General features: G+C 43.6%; 1 protein-coding gene across 15 annotated transcripts in view; it reads right to left on the bottom strand.

Annotated features, from left to right (window-relative positions):
• The window catches only part of afdna (afadin, adherens junction formation factor a), a 72,482-nt gene that overhangs the window by 26,853 nt on the left and 25,992 nt on the right, over positions 1-19,637 (bottom strand). For 10 of the 15 annotated variants that reach the window (XM_069719060.1, XM_069719063.1, XM_069719061.1 and 7 more), the window contains exons 7-22: positions 19,288-19,372; positions 18,833-18,973; positions 17,306-17,350; positions 16,306-16,400; positions 15,594-15,844; positions 13,042-13,111; positions 12,362-12,432; positions 12,169-12,236; positions 10,044-10,249; positions 8,933-8,953; positions 5,890-6,035; positions 5,270-5,364; positions 4,567-4,832; positions 3,663-3,806; positions 3,222-3,420; positions 2,744-2,850 (exon numbers count right to left, since the gene is read on the bottom strand). In XM_069719060.1, the coding sequence (XP_069575161.1) occupies positions 2,744-2,850; positions 3,222-3,420; positions 3,663-3,806; positions 4,567-4,832; positions 5,270-5,364; positions 5,890-6,035; positions 8,933-8,953; positions 10,044-10,249; positions 12,169-12,236; positions 12,362-12,432; positions 13,042-13,111; positions 15,594-15,844; positions 16,306-16,400; positions 17,306-17,350; positions 18,833-18,973; positions 19,288-19,372 (2,010 nt within the window). The remainder of the gene's footprint in view (positions 1-2,743; positions 2,851-3,221; positions 3,421-3,662; positions 3,807-4,566; positions 4,833-5,269; positions 5,365-5,889; positions 6,036-8,932; positions 8,954-10,043; positions 10,250-12,168; positions 12,237-12,361; positions 12,433-13,041; positions 13,112-15,593; positions 15,845-16,305; positions 16,401-17,305; positions 17,351-18,832; positions 18,974-19,287; positions 19,373-19,637) is intronic. The other 5 variants (XM_069719064.1, XM_069719074.1, XM_069719075.1 and 2 more) reach the window with 3 other exon arrangements.

Raw genomic sequence — 19,637 nt, 5'->3', positions numbered from 1 at the left:
TGGTTTTTTTTGTTGCGCCGAGTTGGAGGGAAAAATTCAACCCTTTTTAGGCCGTTTTGTTTCCTTATTTGAGTTTTTTTTTCTACAACTTGGCCAACTTACGGAAGGCTTTTATTTTGAAGCAGGTGTAACTTTCTGCCCTTCGGCGACAACTAAACCTTCGATTAAAAGTCAGGGTACATCAAGATGTTGGACATTTGCACAACTTGGAAAACCCACTTTCTTTAAAAAAACAAAAAACAAACTGCTTTTAAATGTTTGATTGATATTGTTGTTGTTTTTTTTACTGTTATCAGCCGATTTTAGTGTCATCGTTGTAACCTGTAAAGTATCTTTGAGTGTCCTGAAAAGAGCTTTAAAGATAAAATGTATTATTATTATTTCTTTAGATCTTTTTAGGAATAGTAGAAGAGACCGACTCCGATTAGACCGAAGTTTGTTATTTGAGGCAGGTTGAAAATAAAACGATATTTGGCCCAAAATACAAAAATATATCAGTCACAGACTTATTCAGCATGTTGGGGTTGTTTAAAACAAGTAGAATAATAATTACGGGGTTTAAATGGTGGTTTTACCATGAAACCCTCCCAGACAACTTAAAACAACAGAAATGAGCCCTCGATGAGTTCAAATACTCTAAACAGACACTTGACGACTTGCAAAACCGAAGTGTGTGTTGTGACGTGTGTGGTCTCACTTTGTTTAACGTAAAAGGCGCCACAGACCAGGATTCCCATTTGAGTCTATTTATTCTGGTAGTAGACGGAAACTAGAACTACTAGAAGTATAAAAACACCACAGACCGGATATAAAAGTGTTCGTAGCTTCTGGTTCTGAAAAATGAGGCCGATGCGGGAAGCGCTTAAAGCTGCAATACCACCGAGCGCCACCAGAGGTCAGCTCCAAAAAAGCCTCCATAGACTCCCATTCAACTTCTCTCATCAAATCCAAAGTGAATAAAATGTGTCCATCAGTTATCTCGGTGTTGTTCGCTAAAGTCACTCCTTCTTATTAGTTTTCTGGAGGTCCATCTGAAAATAATCCCTCATTCATTAGAAAAGAAGATTCAAGAAGACCTGTTTTTGGGGGCGTGTCTGTTTGATTGACAGGCCCGTGGTGCAGTCAGGTTACAGCTGTCGGTGGGCGGGACGTAGTATCGTCATGGTTTCCAATCAGATCAGTCAGATGCACCGCTTTTTTTTAAGTTCGGTACGATTACTCTTTAAAAAAAACACCGGGAGGCGGTTCAGCAAGAAGCTAACTTCTAACGAAACAAAACACAAAACAAAAAAACATGAATTGAAGATAATTATAATAAATGTCGGAAGTCTGAATGTTCTGCGTGTAATATTATATCAGCTCTGAAAAGTGTAAACAATCGACATCACGTCCTCCGCGCTGCTGAAGTGGACGCAGAGCAGAACTGTAGTCACACACCATTAATCAGAGTGTGTGTGTGTGTGTGTGTGTGTGTGTGTGTGTGTGTGTGTGTGTGTGTGTGTGTGAAACGGCTGCATTATGTCGAGACTACAGCCATGAAATAGTAGAGCAGGGATAAACAGACCAATTACAGAGGAAGTGTGTGTGTGTGTGTGTGTGTGTGTGTGTGTGTGTGTGTGTGTGTGTGTGTGTGTGTGTGTGTGTGTGTGTGTGTGTGTGTGTGTGTTGAAAAGAAGTCTATCATTTACTGCTCCGGGCTCACTCACTTCTGACTAACTAACCTCTGCAGCGTGATTGGTGTTGATTAAATTGTGTGTGTGTGTGTGTGTGTGTGTGTGTGTGTGTGTGTGCGTGTGTGTGTGTGTGTGTGTGCGCGTGTGTGTGTGTGTGTGGTCTCCCCGTTGGCAGGCAGTAATTAGTGACTTCAGAAGGAGCCATTTACTTTTCATGACGTACGTGTACACACACACACACACGCACGCACGCACACACACACACACACACACACACACACACACACACACACACACACACACACACACACACACACACACACACACACACACACACACACACACACACACACACACACCTTCTGGACGTGAATCAAAGCAGCTTGCAGGTTGAAACTTCTCTAAAAATAGTCAAACTATGCGAGTCGTTCTCCGACTCTTCGCTTCTGTTCAGGAACTTTTTTTTTTTTTTACCTTTTTTAGCCCGACGGTTAGCTGGAAACCGATCGCGTGTTTTTCACGCTGTTGCTGCTCGACTTGAACTGGAAACTAAACTCTGTCCAAACATACACAGGCCGCCTCACCAACAAGCAGTATTTTGTTAACATGGGAATTCTTTTTAGCAGCATTTTGTTAAAAAGGATTTAAAACAACAACAACAACAACAAAAAATCGGCGCAATACTTTGTTAACGTGGAAACTTTATTTATTAACAGGACATTTTTTTTTAGCAGTATTTTGTAAAAATGGGAATTTTTTTTTTAGCAGTATTTTAAAATGTGAATTAGTTTTTGGCAGTATTTTGGACAAAGTAGTTGAAGCAAACGAACTGAAGAAACTCAAATCAAATCAAAGCCTTTTCAGCGCAACACGGAGGTGCGTCACGGTTTCTGCCGTCGTAGCAGATTTCAGTCCTCACGGCTTCTGTAAGTCAGCATTAACTGAACCCGCAAACTCCTCTGTGGCACCAACTGTACACACACACACACACACACACACACACACACACACACACACACACACACACACACACACACACACACTGTGGTGAGAGAGTGTTACTGTCGTACCATTTCAGAGCTGTCAGCAGCAGAGAAGTGGCTGTCGCAGTCAGCTCCTTCAAAGTGGACGGTCCAGGTACCGGGAGAGCGTGGGTGAGGCACCAACCTGCAAAAACCTGTCAGAGGAAACACACACACACACACACACACACACACACACACACACACACACACACACACACACACACACACACACACACACACACACATTATAGTAGTTTAAAGCCAAATTAACTCACTTTTCAAATCACTTGTTTTGTCACAAAAAGAGCTTAAAATTTTGAGATACTCAATTTACTTTGAGTTGCTACAATTAAGAAGCAGAAAACACGTTGGGGGTATTTGTCTCTTAAAAAAACATATAAATAGTTGCAAAATTATGATAACAAACGAATTTGAAGTAAACTTTTAAAATGCAAAAAATATATACAAACATGATTTTTTTTTTTTTTTTTTTAGGGAGGGGGTTGGGGGGTGAAAAGGTCACCTCTCTGCAGCAGCGGGTCCAGGAAGTCCTGCAGGCCGTTGGGGAGGCTGCGCACCACGTCGCAGGAGTACCCGTCCTCGGGCAGCAGGAAGGGCAGCTGCAGGTCCGGGTCCTCCTCCAGCTGCACCTCCCGGCCGTCGCTCCTCGCCAGCTCGTCCGCCGTGTTCTCCGCCACCGCCACCACGTGGTCGATCAGCTCCTGCACACACACACACACACACTTTTATTACTTCCATAATTTGTTTGGTCTACAGTAAGAAAATAGTAGAAAAGAAAATACCCATTAGAGTAGTTTAAAGCCAAATTAATGCATTTAAAAAAAAAATTGCTTGTTTTGTCTCAAAAAAAGAGCTTCAAATTTAGAGATATTGAATTTACTTTGATAAAAAAAAAAAAAAAAAAAAAAAAAAAAAAACGGATATTTTAAAAAGGCCCCCCCACCGGCGGGATGTACGGCTCGTCGGGGGCGCAGTGGTAGTTGGTCATGAGCGCGTGCAGCTGCAGCGAGTTGAGCTTGAAGCAGGTGTTGTGGATGTTCTGCACGTCCTGCATGGAGTATTTGTCCATCGTCAGCAGGGTGGTGGCCTGGAGGACACACACACACACACACACACACACACACACACACACACACACACACACACACACACACACACACAGCTTGCTTAACGTTTGAAATCACAGTTTTTAATGTTTCAAGCGTTCGTTACTATAGCAACTATCCTCAACTTGACAACTCAACTTTTGCCGGCAACCGAAACAACGGGAACGACTGCACCTCTGACCAAAAGGCGTTTTTGTTGTTGTTGCCATTAATCAATTAGTCCTGTGAATTTAAATAAATAAATTGCGGCTGCTTTCCGGCGAGCCGACCAATCAGCGGTCTGCAGTGTTTACACATCGACTTGAAGCACCAGCGCAGATTGTTTTAAATCTCAGCGGAGGTGATGGCAAAAAAAAAAAAAACACACAAAAAAAACACAAAAAATCTGGAGATACAATCCACAAATTTTGCACGACCGAAAAAAAAAGTAATCAGCGGTTGCGGCGTAATTAAAGTTTTAAACAAATGAAATCACTAATATCACTCTAAGTATGTCTGATGCTAAAAATAAACCTAAATCTCAGTGACAATCTCCTCTCCTCCCCCTCCCCCCTCTCTCCTTCCCTCCCTCCTCTCCTCTCTCCTCCCCCCCTCCTCTTCCTCTCTCCTCCCCCTTTCCTTTCCTCTCCCCTCCTCTTCCTCTCTCCTCCCCCTTTCCTTTCCTCTCCTCTCCTCTTCCTGCCCCTCCCCTCCTCTCTCCTCCCCCCTCTTCCTCTCCCCCCCTCTCCTCCCCCCTCTCACCTGCACTATCCGGCTGAGGTGGCAGTCAGCGGCGAGCTCCAGCCCCTGTTTCTCTGCCCAGGCCTCGATGTGGCTGAGCTGCTGTCGGAGGATGGCCCCCCAGTAGTGGCAGCAGAGCCCCGACTCGGTGTCGGTCACCAGCTTGTTGAAGAGCCACATGTTGATGAAGTGGAAGAGCTGCGAGAAGAGCTGGATGGTCAGAGCGGCGTTGACCCGGCAGCGCCGCAGCAGCGACATGGCGCCCGTCAGCGTGTGCAGGACGTCCTCTGGGGAGAGACAGAGGGACAGGAAATATATTTTAAAAAATAAACATCAACACACAGAACATGTTGAACTTCCGGCTTTTAAATTCATATTTGTTTAAATTCTTAGTTTCGGGAGATAAAACACTCGAGTAAAAATGTTCCAAAGGAGTCGAGACACCTCTTAATGATGGTGAAGATAAACCAGAGTGATTATTAAGTTATGGATAAAACATGAAAAGTAAAAAAAAAAACACATTTCAAAGGTTTTCAGACTTTCTTTCTAATCTTTGCTTTTCCCTTCATGTCATACGACGACTTTTAAATCCCTTTTGGGCCTCGAATAAATTATGAAAGTGCCAAAAAAATATGAGAAAAATGTGCAGAAACTCTGTCGCGAGGGGACGTTAGGTCATAAAAACTAATTTGCTTCCATGCTGCGTTGTGTTTGTCCACGTTACCGATCTTCGGTCTCTGAGGATTATGCTCCTCGGGGTCGTCCAGGAAGGCCGGCATGTAGTTGTTCAGATCAGCCTGGAGACAGTGGACCAAGTACCTGCACACACACACAGATATAAATACTTTCAGAATCAAAAACTGGTGAACAACTAGGTTATAAAGTAGTTGGCGGCCATTTTTAGAGCAACTACAGACGCTAACGTTAAATGTTTTGCGAAATATTGTTCTGTAAAATATGTTTTCTAAAAAAAAAAAAGTGTGTTTAGTGAAATATTTTGCCGTTTTCAAAATTGTTTTTGTGTTTTGTGAAATCTTTTGTGCGTTTCTGTGAAATGTTTTTGTTGTTGTTGCGTTTGACCCTTTAGGGCCACCGTAGGCTTGCACACCTCCCATCTAAGTTGTCTAAAATTGTCAAGTCAGCTGATTTGTCTCACAGTATCGATCTTAAAATCTTTGATATGATCCAAAGATTTCCAAACAAAAACCTAAAAAAAAAAAAAAAAAAAAAGCCTATCTGGGACATCCCTTAAAACCCTCACACAGGTCTAATTATGACACTAGCTCCGCCCCCTTCTCCCCCTCCCTCCTCCTGCACAACCACGCAGGTGCGCCCCAGACTGACTTGAAGGCCATCTGCACCAGGTGGGCGAGGATGTCCTGAGCGTCCAGGGTGACGCGACTCAGGTCTCGGTCCTGCTTGACGAAGTTGAGCAGCTCGGAGGCGTTGGCCATCCAGAAAGCCAGCGCTCCCGCGATGTTCTTCTGCTTCTGTAAACGCACCAATCACGGCCAAGCGCACACGCACACGCACACGGAGAGAGAAAACAGAGGAGGCCGAGGTCAGAGCAGCAGAGACCGAGGAGTTAAGAGGAAGGCAGGAGACAGGAGGAGGAGGGGTTTCTGTTTTGAGTGGCAGCCAGAAGGAGCAGTTGTTACATCAGGGATAGACTCATGCCCCGCCCACCCCGCCCCGCCCCGCCCCTCTTAAAAAAAAAAAAAGCCGACCCGGCGTCGAGAACAAAGAGCGGTCGTCACCGTCGGATCAATGGAAGACACTCGAAGAAACAAAAGTGTCCTCGTTTCTTTTACATCTTCCAACATCTTAATTAAGGGAAATCAAATAATAAACCGTTTTGACGTCGAGGTGACGTCCTCCTTTTTCCCTCCCGGACACACGACTCACACCGTCGTTCTCCAGGTCACCAGACACCGGCCGTCTCAACAAACAACTGCATTTCCTTTCTTTTTTTTTCTTTTTTTTGTTTCTGGTCAAATTTGAACCGCAACAGGATCAGCAGGAATCCGTTGACTTCCATTATAACAACCAAATTGATTTGAACTGCCTGTAATTATTGTTACTATTGATTAGCTGTGATGTCATTTTATTCAAGTATATTTCTGATACGTTTTGAACTCGTGATTGACATACCAACAAGTCTGAAGCTCACTAATTATAGGATATCTACTGTTTGTAAAGACTAATTAAGAGGGCGTGGCCTGAGGAGGCAGCGTAGATTTGGGGGTGGGGTTAAGTATATAAGTGGGCGGGTCTTTATTTTAATGTATAACAAAGCTGCTTTGAGTTTAATTACTGCTGTTTACATGTAATGTTCCTTTTTTATTTTTTTTCCCAGACACAAAGGGAACTCTGACAAGAATTTGCGATTAAGAAAATTTCCCCCAAAAAATGTTCAACATGTTCCTTTAACTATCAAAACATTTCATTATTTAAAAAAAAAAAACTATTACATCATCATCATCATCGTCAGAGTCCTCAGAGGACGGAGCTCGGTGTCTGATGAGCTGATTGGTTCATTTCCCCCGCCACTCAAGAGAGGGAGGAAATGTGCAAAAGCTGCTGACCTCCCCCCGCATACCTCCCGCACTCATCTATCCCCGCCTCGAAAAAAAACGTAACACAAATCAAACAAAAATAAATAAATAAGAAAACAACCCTTCATTCAGAACAGCCAGAGAATGAGACGCTGAGCCGAGAGCATCCAAAACAAAACATTTAGGAGACGTTTAAAAAAAAACAACACAGATGGATGTTTGGAACATTTTAAACAGACAAATGAAGCGAGAGGAGGTCAGAGGGACGCGACTTGTCCTCTCGTCCACACTGTTGAGTAGAAGCAAGACATGATGATGTCATACAAACATGGATGCCAGAATTCAAAAAGACGATGTTGAGAGGAGAGCGGTTTGCTTTTGTTTTTTTGCCGGTTGTTTTTGTTTTGTTTTTTTAGTACCAGGCAGGTCCAGGAAGCTGAATGGAAGTATTAGTCGGGGTTTGATGTTGCTGTTGTTGCTTAGTTTTTCCAGCTGTAGGGTCGGGGGACGCATTATTATCATCACGGCTTGGGTTTATTTTTTAGTTGGTTTTTTTTTTACGTTTCTGTTAGAATGGAGAAAAAGAAGCAGCAGCAACAATGAAGGGCTGGTTTTTAAAATAAATAAAAAATAAAGCAGAGAGAGAGAGAGGAGAGACGTAGAGAGCAAAAAGAAAAAAGGCAGATTAATAGAAGAAAGCCGGAGGTATTGATGAGGCCGGGCGACGTGATTGTTTTACATTATCAAGTGCTTCTACGTCATCGGATCCGTCTTGAAATAAAGGTTTCTTTCCTTTTCTAGCTGTCAGGACTTAAAGTTTCAGGCAAAAAGGAAATAAAACTTCAAAATTAATGGTTTAAAATACAATTTAATGTCAAGTATGTACTTTTGTTTTTGCCATTAAATAGACTCCTCCTTCTTTTATAGGGAAATAAAACTTCTTTTTTTTTCCCAATGAAGAACAAGTTCATTTCTATTAAAAAAAAAAAAAAAATTAATCTATACATTTCAAAGTGTTTTGATTTTGATTTGTGCTGCTTTTTCTTTCTTTTTTTTTTTCCAATCATTCTAAATAAACGCATCCACATGAAAGTATGAAGTACATATAAAAGAAACAGAGCGTTATCAAACCATTTGACATATTTTTGCGATTTTATTTGATTATTTCTACGTTTAGTGATCTGAGAAACACTACTAATAATATTTAAACACGAACGAGGTTTGTAGTAGCTTTTTACCACTTACGAAATATAGTACTTCACTGTAATTTTGATTCGTCACATTTCAATACGCAATATTCAGCAGACTTCTCTAAAACTAGCTCAATTTTTATTTAAAGCTAAAATACAAGTTAAATTTTTTTTTTACAAAAAACAATGTTAAAAGTTGTATTAAACTTTCCTTATTGCGTAAAATCTGAAACATCGGGCAGAGAAAAAAAATAAATCAACTCATGTTATTATTCCATGATATTTTGTAAATGTTGTTATACTTTCCCACAATGAGGGTTTTATTGTGAAAACTCACGTTTTATTTCTTCCAGTTTATTTCCTGTTTTCTTCCTTAGGTCTGAAAAAGACGAAAAATATCGCAAAAAGGTTTTATAGGAGCGTTTTAGTCATTAGTCACCTCGTAAAACTCCTTTAAATCGCAGATTTGCATGTAAAACATTACGATGCACTGTAAAACTTTTTTTGTTTTTGTTTTATCCACATCGCCCACCCTGAGAAAATGAGAGATATAAAGAGTGAAAGTAAGAGATAGAGCGAGAGAGAGAGAGAGGTAGACGAGTCTTTAGCAGCCAATCATGGTGTGCCATTGTGCTATCCTACCTGATCCCCTTCAGGAATCTCCTGGATGGAAGGAAGAGGAAGAGGAAGAGGAAGAAGAAGAGGAGGAGGAGGAGGAGGACACGTTCACAGGACAGAGAGAAAACACGTCAACAGCTACAGTATGGACACAACCGTGTAAAAAACACACACAACAGACACACACAGATACACTTCGACACACACATGGTCATGGTTTTACAGTGTAAAGCCATCTTGAATGAGTTAAAAGACACAAACTTGACGAAAAGGTCGGCTGAGAAAACATCACAGAGTGTGTGTGTGTGTGTGTGTGTGTGTGTGTGTGTGTGTGTGTGTGTGTGTGTGTGTGTGTGTGTGTGTGTGTGTGTGTGTGTGTGTGTGTGAACTACTGCTGCGTTGCAAATGTCGTACTTGTGTACTAACACTCTGTGTTTTACAGTGCATAAGGGCGTTTGTCAGAGCTGTGGAGTACATAAAACATGCAGCGCACTACAAGTACCAGGATGACGCACTCATAAAAAAAAAAGTTAAAAAAAAAAGAAAAAAAAAGAAGAAGTGTGAAACTCCGGACGCTTTCCATCCTATGAGGAAGTGGGCGGGACTTAAAGAATTTTCTAATTAAAGCGTTTTAGATGTAGTAATTCATCTCCACACGATAACAGGAAAATGTCCCGAGCGCGTAACCCAACACACGAACACTCCCGATGCAGCTTACGAGCACCGTCGGAAGCAGGAAGCTTCCGCATTCCCACGTTTCCTCAGCGGCTTCGACATATTTCCCCCGACACTCTACAAAAGCGAAATCCAGCTACGAACGGACGGAAAATAGGTCGAGTCTTTCAGTGTGTGTGTGTGTGTGTGTGTGTGTGTGTGTGTGTGTGTGTGTGTGTGTGTGTGTGTGTGTGCGAATATCTGGCTGCGAGCTCAACAAATAAAAAGTCCAAATGCACCGAGAAATGAAGAACCGTTGAGAAAAGCTGCAAAGAGGCAACAAACAAACAAACAAACAAACAAACACACCTCACAACGACTGTCGTAGTTCGCGAGAACAAAATAGTCACATTTCGACTGAAGTGCACCGAACGAAGAAGAAGAAGAAGAAGAAGAAGTGAAAAGCGGCGGCGCTACTGACCTGGATGACTCCTTCCATCATGCTCACCATCTTGTTGACGATGGCGATGACCTTGTGCGTGCGCTCCGACGGCGACATGTCGGGCCGGTAGGTGGGCGACAGGACGTAGCGGCAGGCCATGTACAGGACGTAGGTGGGCGAGAGCTTGAAGTGAACGGTGGAGCTGTTGGTGTAGTTGATGATGGCGGAGAGGAAGGTGTCTTCGGCTGGGGGGGGGAAGCGTGCGCAGAAGACGGGTCGTAAGAAAAACTAAACACCAATGTTGAGTTGTTGTTTTTTTTTAAGTAGCTGCTTTATGTCCGACATAATATATATATATTTTTCTTTTTATTGAGATTTGACGTACACGGTGTAGGAAAGCTTCCAGCTCAGAAAAAAAGAGGGCGGAAGTGCCTTAAAGCTGCAATACCACCGATCGCCACTAGAGGTCGGCTCCAAAAAAGCGGCGGTTTCCGTAGACTCCCCATTCAACTTCTCGAATCAAGTTTTTTTTTTGTTTATTAGCAAAAGTCATTCTCACGCTGGGAAACAATTTTTTTAATTGTATTTATTTATGTTTTATCGTCAACATATGTATTTACCTTCTGTGTTGGATCTAAAACTGTTTTAAGTTCCCTTTTTATTTGTGGCGCACCGATATTAAAAACACATCTCTGTTTATCAAAATTACATCTTTAGAAATTACATCCAGTTTAATGATACGGAAAGCTCCGCCCACTTCCCAAAAGTCTGAGTTTTGTGCCTGAATCCGACTTCCACTGTAGTTTCAAACTAGAAAAAATATTCAGCCCTATTCAATGTTGACTGCTAATGCCCCCCCCTCCCCCCAGTGCATTGTGGGTACTCCACCAACTTTTTTTTTTGGGCGATCAGTGGAAAACCCCTCCTTTAGCATGAAAAAACCCCCAAAAAAAACAGATGATCTCTCACTTTTTCCCGACTATACAGCGTTATACTTAGTGCTCGCCGAGACGCACCGGAGGGCCCCGAACACGAGGAAAAAGTCAATAAACAGAAGTGGTACAGAAGACAAAAAGCAAACAGCCAGAAGAGCTCGGAGACGGTGGGAAACGTCCGGTACCAGATTTTTTTTTTTTTTTTTTTAAAACGCTTATCGGACTTTTTTAATGCTGCTTGGAACTTCATTAAGATGAATTTAACAACCGAAACAGCTCTGACTGGATTCCTCTAATAAAGGATACGGGAGATGATATTTTCTTTTTATTATACTATTAAGAGAGGAATGTACCGTACAAATACAGACTGACCTGTGGCTAAAAGAACGACTAGAAATGAAGTGGGGGGAAAGTGTATTTAAAGCAGGAAAGAAGATATATCGACTTCTGACAAAACATCGTAACCCAAAAGTTACCGATACCAGACGGCACCGGGCGAAAACAAAAGGCCAGTTTGAGTAACGTATATTATAGATTTTTTTATATTTTACCCACAGACCGTATATAAAAGTATTTCGTAGCTTCGGGCTAAGAAAAATGAGCCCGATGCGGAAAGTGCCTTAAAGCTGCAATACCACCGAGTGCCACTAGAGGTTGACTCCAAAAACAATTTCAGTTTCCATAGACTCCCATTCAACTGGTCTCGTGAAATTCTCAGTCAAATAAAATATCTCTATCGCTAATTTCACTCTTTCGTATTAGTTTTTCGGGCGGTCCATCTAGAAATAATCATTCATTAGAAAAATAAGCTTCAAAAAGCCGTGTTTTTTTGGGGGCGTGTCAGTTTGATTGACAGGCCTGTGGTGTGCAGTAAGTTTACGGCGAGTCGGTGGGCGGGAACGTATTATCGCAGAGTTAACCCGGTTTGTCCAAATATGGTCACGTCCTGCTCCAAACCGCTAGCATTCCGAACTCGAGTACGTATTACTGCCTTTTTTTCTCGTTTTAATCTGAGATCTGATTTCTCTGCAAAAGATAGACTACTTTTATTTCCGTTTATGAAAGGATTTTATTTTTGCGATAATCTGTCTGAACTCAAAGGGCCTCCGACTCGCCTCCATTAAGGGTGACACACTTATCGAATACCGCTACCGTCAGCGCCGGCAGGTCAGAGGTTCAATAGTTTCCACCTATCGACCGGAGAGGCCGGAGAAAAAAAAAATACTCACAGTTGTCTCTGAACTCGATGCCGGCTGGAAGAGTCAACTCCGTTCGGTCTGCTGAAATGTCCTGAGACCTTTGAAGAGGACAGAATAACAGCGTGAGAAGGGGAGGAGGCCGAGGGGTGGGGGGGGGGGCACCTAAGAGACGGCGGAGACGGATAAGGACAAACGGGAGGAGGGGGCGGGGGGGGGGTCTCACCTGCTGTCCTGCTGCTCTCCTCTGATCATGGGTTTCACCATCCCTCGCTCCATCTCCAGCTTTCCTGAGCTCTGCACGCGCGCGCGCACACACACACACACACACACACACACACACACACACACACACACACACACACACACACACACACACACACACAGGAAGATGAAGACGGTATAATAACTACTGTACTACGAGGCTTCAGGTTTCAACCCGTTTTGTTCGTCTCGGGTTCGACTCGCGTTTCTAGTCACAGGTCATGTTTCTGTTGTCTTTTTATAGAATACCAAACACACCGTGCTGCAGATGTATATCTGCATATAATAGATATATAATACCGCAGTAGCAAACGGCTTCCGGTACATTGGCAAGCATGCGTGTTTTTAAACGTAGAATACAAATCGAGAGCAGCTACGAGTCGGACAATTGACGAGAAAATTAAACTGTCGAAAACCCAAAATCCTTTTTTTTAATTCATTTTCAGTATATTTTGCTTCAATTCAGTCTGTTTCAAGTGTAAAAATCAGGACGGTTTCAAAACACTTCACACTCGCAAAGATAACACGCGCAGTTAAACAAAAAAATAACAAACAACACGTTAAAAGCGTCAACAAATCAAAAATAAAAGTGTTAACCTGGACCGACGGCAGCGAGACTAGAGGACGGTTCGGGGGTGTTACCTTGCTGGTGGGCAGGGCAGCTCCACTGTGGACGTCTCCGTGAAGGTCGAAGGTGGTTTCTGGTACGCTGCTGCAGCAGAGACACACACACACACACACACACACAGAGACACACACACACACACACACACACACAGGACATTCAGCGGTTACAGAGGTAGGAACTAACTGTGCTCTCCACAGCTGACGTTTCATTACTGACAAGAGCTCAGACTTAATCCACACACACACACACACACACACACACACTTATCTAACTCGTTGTCAGCGGAGGAAGAGAGCCCGGATCGGACGCCTAAACAAATGCCTCACTAATATATGCAGGCAGATAGTTTGCTTTACACACACACACACACACACACACACACACACACACACACACACACACACACACACACACACACACACACACACACACACACACACACACACAGCATCCCGGCTTCGTTGTTTGTCAGAACTCCTGGCATCTCTACATCTAATTAGACCGTTATGTAAGTGTGTGTCTGTGTGTGTGTGTGTGTGTGTGTCTGACATTTATTGAGTGTGAAAGCAGTCGGGTTTTAAAAAGACTTGCCTCTGCTTTTCACCCCCCCCCCCCCACCCAACATGACAGCGGGGGCATCAAAGTGTCAAATAAAAAGCACACACACACACACACACACACACACACACACACACACACACACACACACACACACACACACACAAGGCGGAGGTCTTCGTGACGTACACGACCAATCAGCAAGAAGCAGCCAGAAGTGGGTTAAACCATTAAATACAATCCCATGAAGGGAAACTTCTTTTAAACACACTTCTACATTCGATCTACTAATGAAGTTATCCCACCCCCACCCCCACCCCACCCCCCGCCTACCCCCAACACACACGAGGACCTTTTAAAACTCAAAAGCAGATCAACTTCACAGCAGATGTTTTTTTTTTTTTCACAGATCTTTTCAAGTCCAACCAGCTGCTCTCACATCTGCACACACACACACACACACACACACACACACACACACACACACACACACACACACACACACACACACACACACACCAGAGTCATGTGACCTCAGAGAGCGGACGGTCATGTGATCAAAGGCTCAGGCCCACACAAGCTGATTTTTTTTTCCGGGGGTTTCACTGCGTCTCATAACATTTTTATGAACACCGACTTTGCCCTCGGTCAGTTTTTGATATGAAATGTATTTGAGAGGACGAAGCAGCGCCGCTAATATTATTAATACTGTTGATTTCTGACAGGTTCTTTTGCCTGTTTGTCGTTCTAGTTGGTCGGCAAAAAAGAAGTCCGGGTTCGTTACATCTGTCAATCAAAGTCAAACAAACAAACTACAACAGGAAACACCGATGAAATTAAACATACAATTTTTTCGATATAATTGGAATTTTTTTTTCTTCTTCCTAACAATTGGCATTAAAAATAAAACTAATCTCTGCGTCGGAAACGTTTCCGTCCAGACCGAGTTAAGAGTGCAGCAGACGGAAAAGGTCCGAAAAAACGCTCGTTCGCTACGAGATCACCTCCCAAGAAAACTGCTCGGTAAAATTTTCCCCAAAATTGTTGGGACGATATTTCCCCAATTAAAAAAAAAACAACCATTTTCTCAGAGTGCCGAGTTCACAGAAGGAGGACTCTTGTTGATCACGTCACTGTTCAAACACTTATGTCTAAAAAAAAAAAAAATACTTGGCTGTACGTCCAACGAGCGCTCGCTGCTAAACACACAAAATCTCCATAAAATCTTACACCTTCTCTCTCTCCCCTCCTCCTCCCTTCAAACTACTTGAATAAAAGCTTTGCTCCTTTCCGCCACTAACTTTTCGTGACCTTAAGAAAACCGCTTCAGGAAGTTATTTTTAAACATCTCAAACGTACTACGAAGTCCAACCAAAGAAAACGGATTTTTTTTTTTTAACTTCCCGTCTTGAATCGTTTTGAAAGAAGGAGTTGAGGCAGAAACACACAGCTGAGAGTCGCTTACAACACCTCTCTCGCTCTCTCGCTCGTCCATTAAAAAGGGCAGCTCGGTCCAAAAAAAAAAAAAGCCTTCGTCTTCGTCGTCTCCTTCATTCATTCGTCTCTTAACGTGGGCTCCTTCGCGTCTTCCTCTCGTTCTCCCGAGCGAGTGTGTGAAGCGACGGCGAAGCCGGAGGCCACACCCAGCAGCATGTTGATCAGATTAGAGGGCGCCCGCCCGCCATAACCCGAGACCTCCGCTCTTCTTCTTCTTCTTCTCTCATTTCCTCGTTCTCTCCGATCCATCCAACACCACACTTACTTCCCTCCTCCTCCTCCTCCTCCTCCTCCTCCCTTCCCCTTCATCTCCTGCTCCCGCCTGCCAACTCCAAACCTCATCCTCTCTTTCCTTCATCTGCAACAACACCCTTTTTTTTTTTTTTTTTTTTTTAGATGTAGGAAACTGCAGAGGATGAGGAGGACACACACACACACACACACACACACACACACACACACACACACACACACACACACACACATGTCTACATTTACCCCCCCCCCCCACCCGGACTTGTGCCGGGTCCTCATCATGGCGGCGGGCTCCCTCTTCCCGCCCTGGTCGAACATCGGGTCCACGAACTTGAAGACATGGGCGGAGCCGAACTGGAGGGTGGAGCCCGAGCGCAGCACCGTCGTCTCGGTGACGCGCTGGCCGTCGACGAAGGTGTCGGCGTCGGGGTTGTGCGGCGTCACCGTCACCATGCCCTCGCTGTGCATGAGGTTGCAGTGGTGGGGCAGGATCCCCGGGCCGAGCAGCTGGAGGGGGAAAAAAAAAACATGTATATATTTAAACGTTTGGCTCCGTGGAGGGAAAACTGGGTTTGCAGCATCAACATTCCTGAACACAGATTGACATACACGAGTAAAAAAAACCAAAAAAAAAAACGTCCCGACGGGGTTTCCCAGAGTTATTTTTTATTATTGTTGCGCTCCAACATTTTTTATTTGATTTTCGAGAAAAACAAATTGTTCCAAGTAAGATTTTTGCGTAAAACTGCGGGGGGGGAAAAAATGCTATTATTTATTTTTTTGGCACTTTTATCCCCAAGAGCTCGCAAAATGTTACGAAATTTTTTTTTTTTTTTTTTTAATTCCCGCCATTTTACCCCCCCCCCCCATTCCCCCAAGAAAAAAAAAAACTTGAACATTATTGATCACAACAATAAGAACACTGCGATGTCGCCCATCGTCTGCGTTTTTCTGGTAACGCGGTTTACCTGGATGGCTCCGTCCTCCGTGCAGTCCGAGCCGACCTCGGTGATGCTGTGCTGGAGCCGGTACAGCTTGGGTTTGTCCCGCGAGTCCGACCCGTCTGGACACGGACACACACACACACACACACACACACACACACACACACACACACACACACACACACACACACACACACACACACACACACACACACACACCGATTTAGCACCGAGGGAGGGCGGCAAATTTAGATCTCAGAGAAATACGACACACGTTTCAACATCAAAACAATCGATACAAACTGGTGTGTGCTGCTAAAAAAGACCTGTGTGTGTGTGTGTGTGTGTGTGTGTGTGTGTGTGTGTGTGTGTGTGTGTGTGTGTGTGTGCGTGCGCGCGCGCGTGTGTCTGCAGAGCAGTTACTGATTTATTAGTATGCAGGAGTTTAGTAAAAGCAAAGCGGTGCGTTAGTTCACTGAAGAAGAAGAAGATAAAACACGGGCTGGAAAAAAACAATTCAAAAAAATGAATGTACATCATAAAAAAAGAAAACATCTCAGAGCACCTTAAAATAACACTGAAATGAACGAGCGGATAATATAACGAGGCTACGGTGTCTTTATTTCTGATCAAAATTGTATTTATTTACGTTATTAGAGGTCTTAATACCTCGCTGTATATTCAGTCTGGTGTCAAATATGACGATTTTAAACTCGTTTTTATTTTATTTTAAATCACTCAAAAAAAATGTTGCGGTGAGTATTCATGTTTGTGTGAAGGGACCCCTCCAGTATCATCAACAACAACAACAACAACAACAACAACACAGATACGACACGCGGGGTGGGAGGGGAGTGTGTTCGACCGTTGTCAGCCAAAGGTGTGTGTGTGTGTGTGTGTGTGTGTGTGTGTGTGTGTGTGTGTGGAAAGGGGTGAGAGGGGAGTGGGGGAGAGGGGATGACCCCCCCCCCCCAGGTAGCCACGGCAACGGACACAGAGGAGTGGGGTGCTGGTGGACGTTTACCTTCGTGGTGCCGATAGGCGTAGTAGGCATAGTGATTCCCTCGCCCTACGCAGGCAGGCAGGTACGGAGGTAGGAGGACACATGCACAGGCCCAACACGCACACGCACACGCACACGCACACACCATGCCAAAAGAAGGTGGGGAAGAAAACAGACATAGCAGAGGGTGAAAATGCAGCAAGGAGGGGGGAAAAAATGCAGAATTACCTTGTTAACCCATTAATTGCATGGGAGGACACACGCACAGACGCGCACCCACACACACACACACACACACACACACACACACACACTCACAGAGAGACACACACCAAATCTAATTTTTCATCAGGGGCACCGACCCGTCAACCTTGGATGAAGTAAGTTGTGTTAGTATCTACCCCCCCCCCCCCCCGCCCTCCATTGGTTCTGATCAGTGAATGGCATAAAGAGGATGAAAGAGGCCGATAGAGAGAGAGAGAGAGAGAGAGAGAGGAGTGATCAGTAGCCAGAAAGAAGCTGTTAGAGGCGACGACGTGTCATTCTCTTCAAAACGCCCGAAAAAAAAAAAAAAAAAAAAGGTTTCTGGGAAATAAAAACTTTTGGGGGATTTTGTGCTGCATTCCAGGAGTTTTATATTGTTATTAAAAAAACAACTTACCTTGTTGTTGTGCTTGTTGTCCCTTCAACCTGCCCCCGCGTACTTCGATTTTCAATTTCCCCACAATGCATTTTTTGTTTTTTTTTAAACTCCCAAATTAAACGCGTACATACATGCAACTTTCTCTGCTTTTTTTAAGACCATTAAAATGATTTTTCTCCCTTTGAACACAAACAAGAGCGTAACGTGACCAAACTAGTTCAGAAAAAGAAAAAAAAAATCATAATTTAATATGCTGGTGTTGGCTGCTAAATAAATTCTGACATATTTCTGCCCTGCTTTTATTTTGAAAACACCTACATGCTTGTATATCTTGCCCGATAACATTTGACTTTAATCTGAAGGGAAAACAGTAAATAAAACTAGTAATGCTGCAATTTAAATGCTTTTCCATTAAATATTAAGATTAAAGCCAAATGATGCATTGACTTTTCTTTTTTGACTTCTCATAGTGTAACAACATCTGTTTTGAAAGCTTTGTAAGAGTTTCAAATTAAAGCTGTTGGATGAAGACAGTTCTTAAAGCTGTCTCCCAACAGAGTACATGTAATGTACTGCAGCTTACACTGCCGCCTGCTGGTCACTGTCTGCCATTACAGCAGTGGTCATGGAGAGGATGACTTCCTCTGGTGCTACTAGAACAAGTGTCCCGTACGATGAGGCATTCAGGTTGACCCAGAAGGTCAGAGGTCAGAGGTCATCTCCCACAGTTGCACTGTGTTTTTTATTTAAGTGATGAACTTGGTTACCTTTTGGACCCAGGAATTGACCCGACAGCTTATTAACTAATCAATAAAGGAAATCATTATAATTTGCTGCCCTTTAATACAGGACTATCGTGTTGTGTGTGTGTGTGTGTGTGTGTGTGTGTGTTGTGGCGGGCGTACCTGGGCTCAGCTCCACCAGGTAAGGCAGTTTCTCGGGCGGCAGCGAGCTGTCCTTCCCCCGGACGCCCTTGTCCTCCACCTTGCGTCCCTTCCGTCCCTGATAGTCGGGAGGTCTCTTTTTTAGCTGGAACACTAACGCTCCTGAAGACGGCGGGAAAAACACACATCTGGCGTTACGTAAACACGTCAGGCACGTTGCGTTCGAATAATAAATAAAAACAATTAAAAAAAATATATATATATAAAGTGAATAAATAAATCAGATCTGATTGTCTGATTCTTGAAACATTATTAGGAAGCGTTTTCTGATAAAAAAAAAATAAAAATAACTGTCATGACTGTAGGGCACCACAAGGGGGCGACAGCAACCAAGAAAAGAGGGAACAGAAAGTGAGAGTGGCACACTGTGATGAACCCAGTTGCATGTATGTGTGCGTGTGTGTGTGTTTTTATACCTCTGTCAGCAGGCCAGTCCCTGAAGATCTGCAGCGGACACTCCAGATCGTCCAGAATCGCCTCCTTGCCCGACTTGTCGTCTTGCTGCGAAACCAACAAAATGCAAATGTTACGAATGTAACTTCTGTTCTCTGAAGGAGAGGCGGAAACCAGGTACGACACCACATTTAGTACGGGACGGTCCCGATACATAGCCCGTGTAATGCGCGTCGTACGGACTGAATCCGACCAAACAGGAAACGGGACAGACAAATTAAAAAAATTAAAATAAAAAAAAAAAAAATCAGTCGACTCAGCAATTAAAGATTCTATGATTTCAGGTTGTTGAATGCACAGAGACTATTTTTTT

The sequence above is a fragment of the Brachyistius frenatus genome, unplaced genomic scaffold (genome assembly GCF_029030835.1).
Source record: "Brachyistius frenatus isolate BFR_SWC_R1_liver_20210118 unplaced genomic scaffold, ASM2903083v1 Contig_205, whole genome shotgun sequence".
Taxonomy (NCBI): Eukaryota; Metazoa; Chordata; class Actinopteri; family Embiotocidae; genus Brachyistius; species Brachyistius frenatus.
The sequence above is the reverse complement of the archived record's forward strand: the minus strand, read 5'-3'. Positions and strand labels throughout refer to the sequence as shown.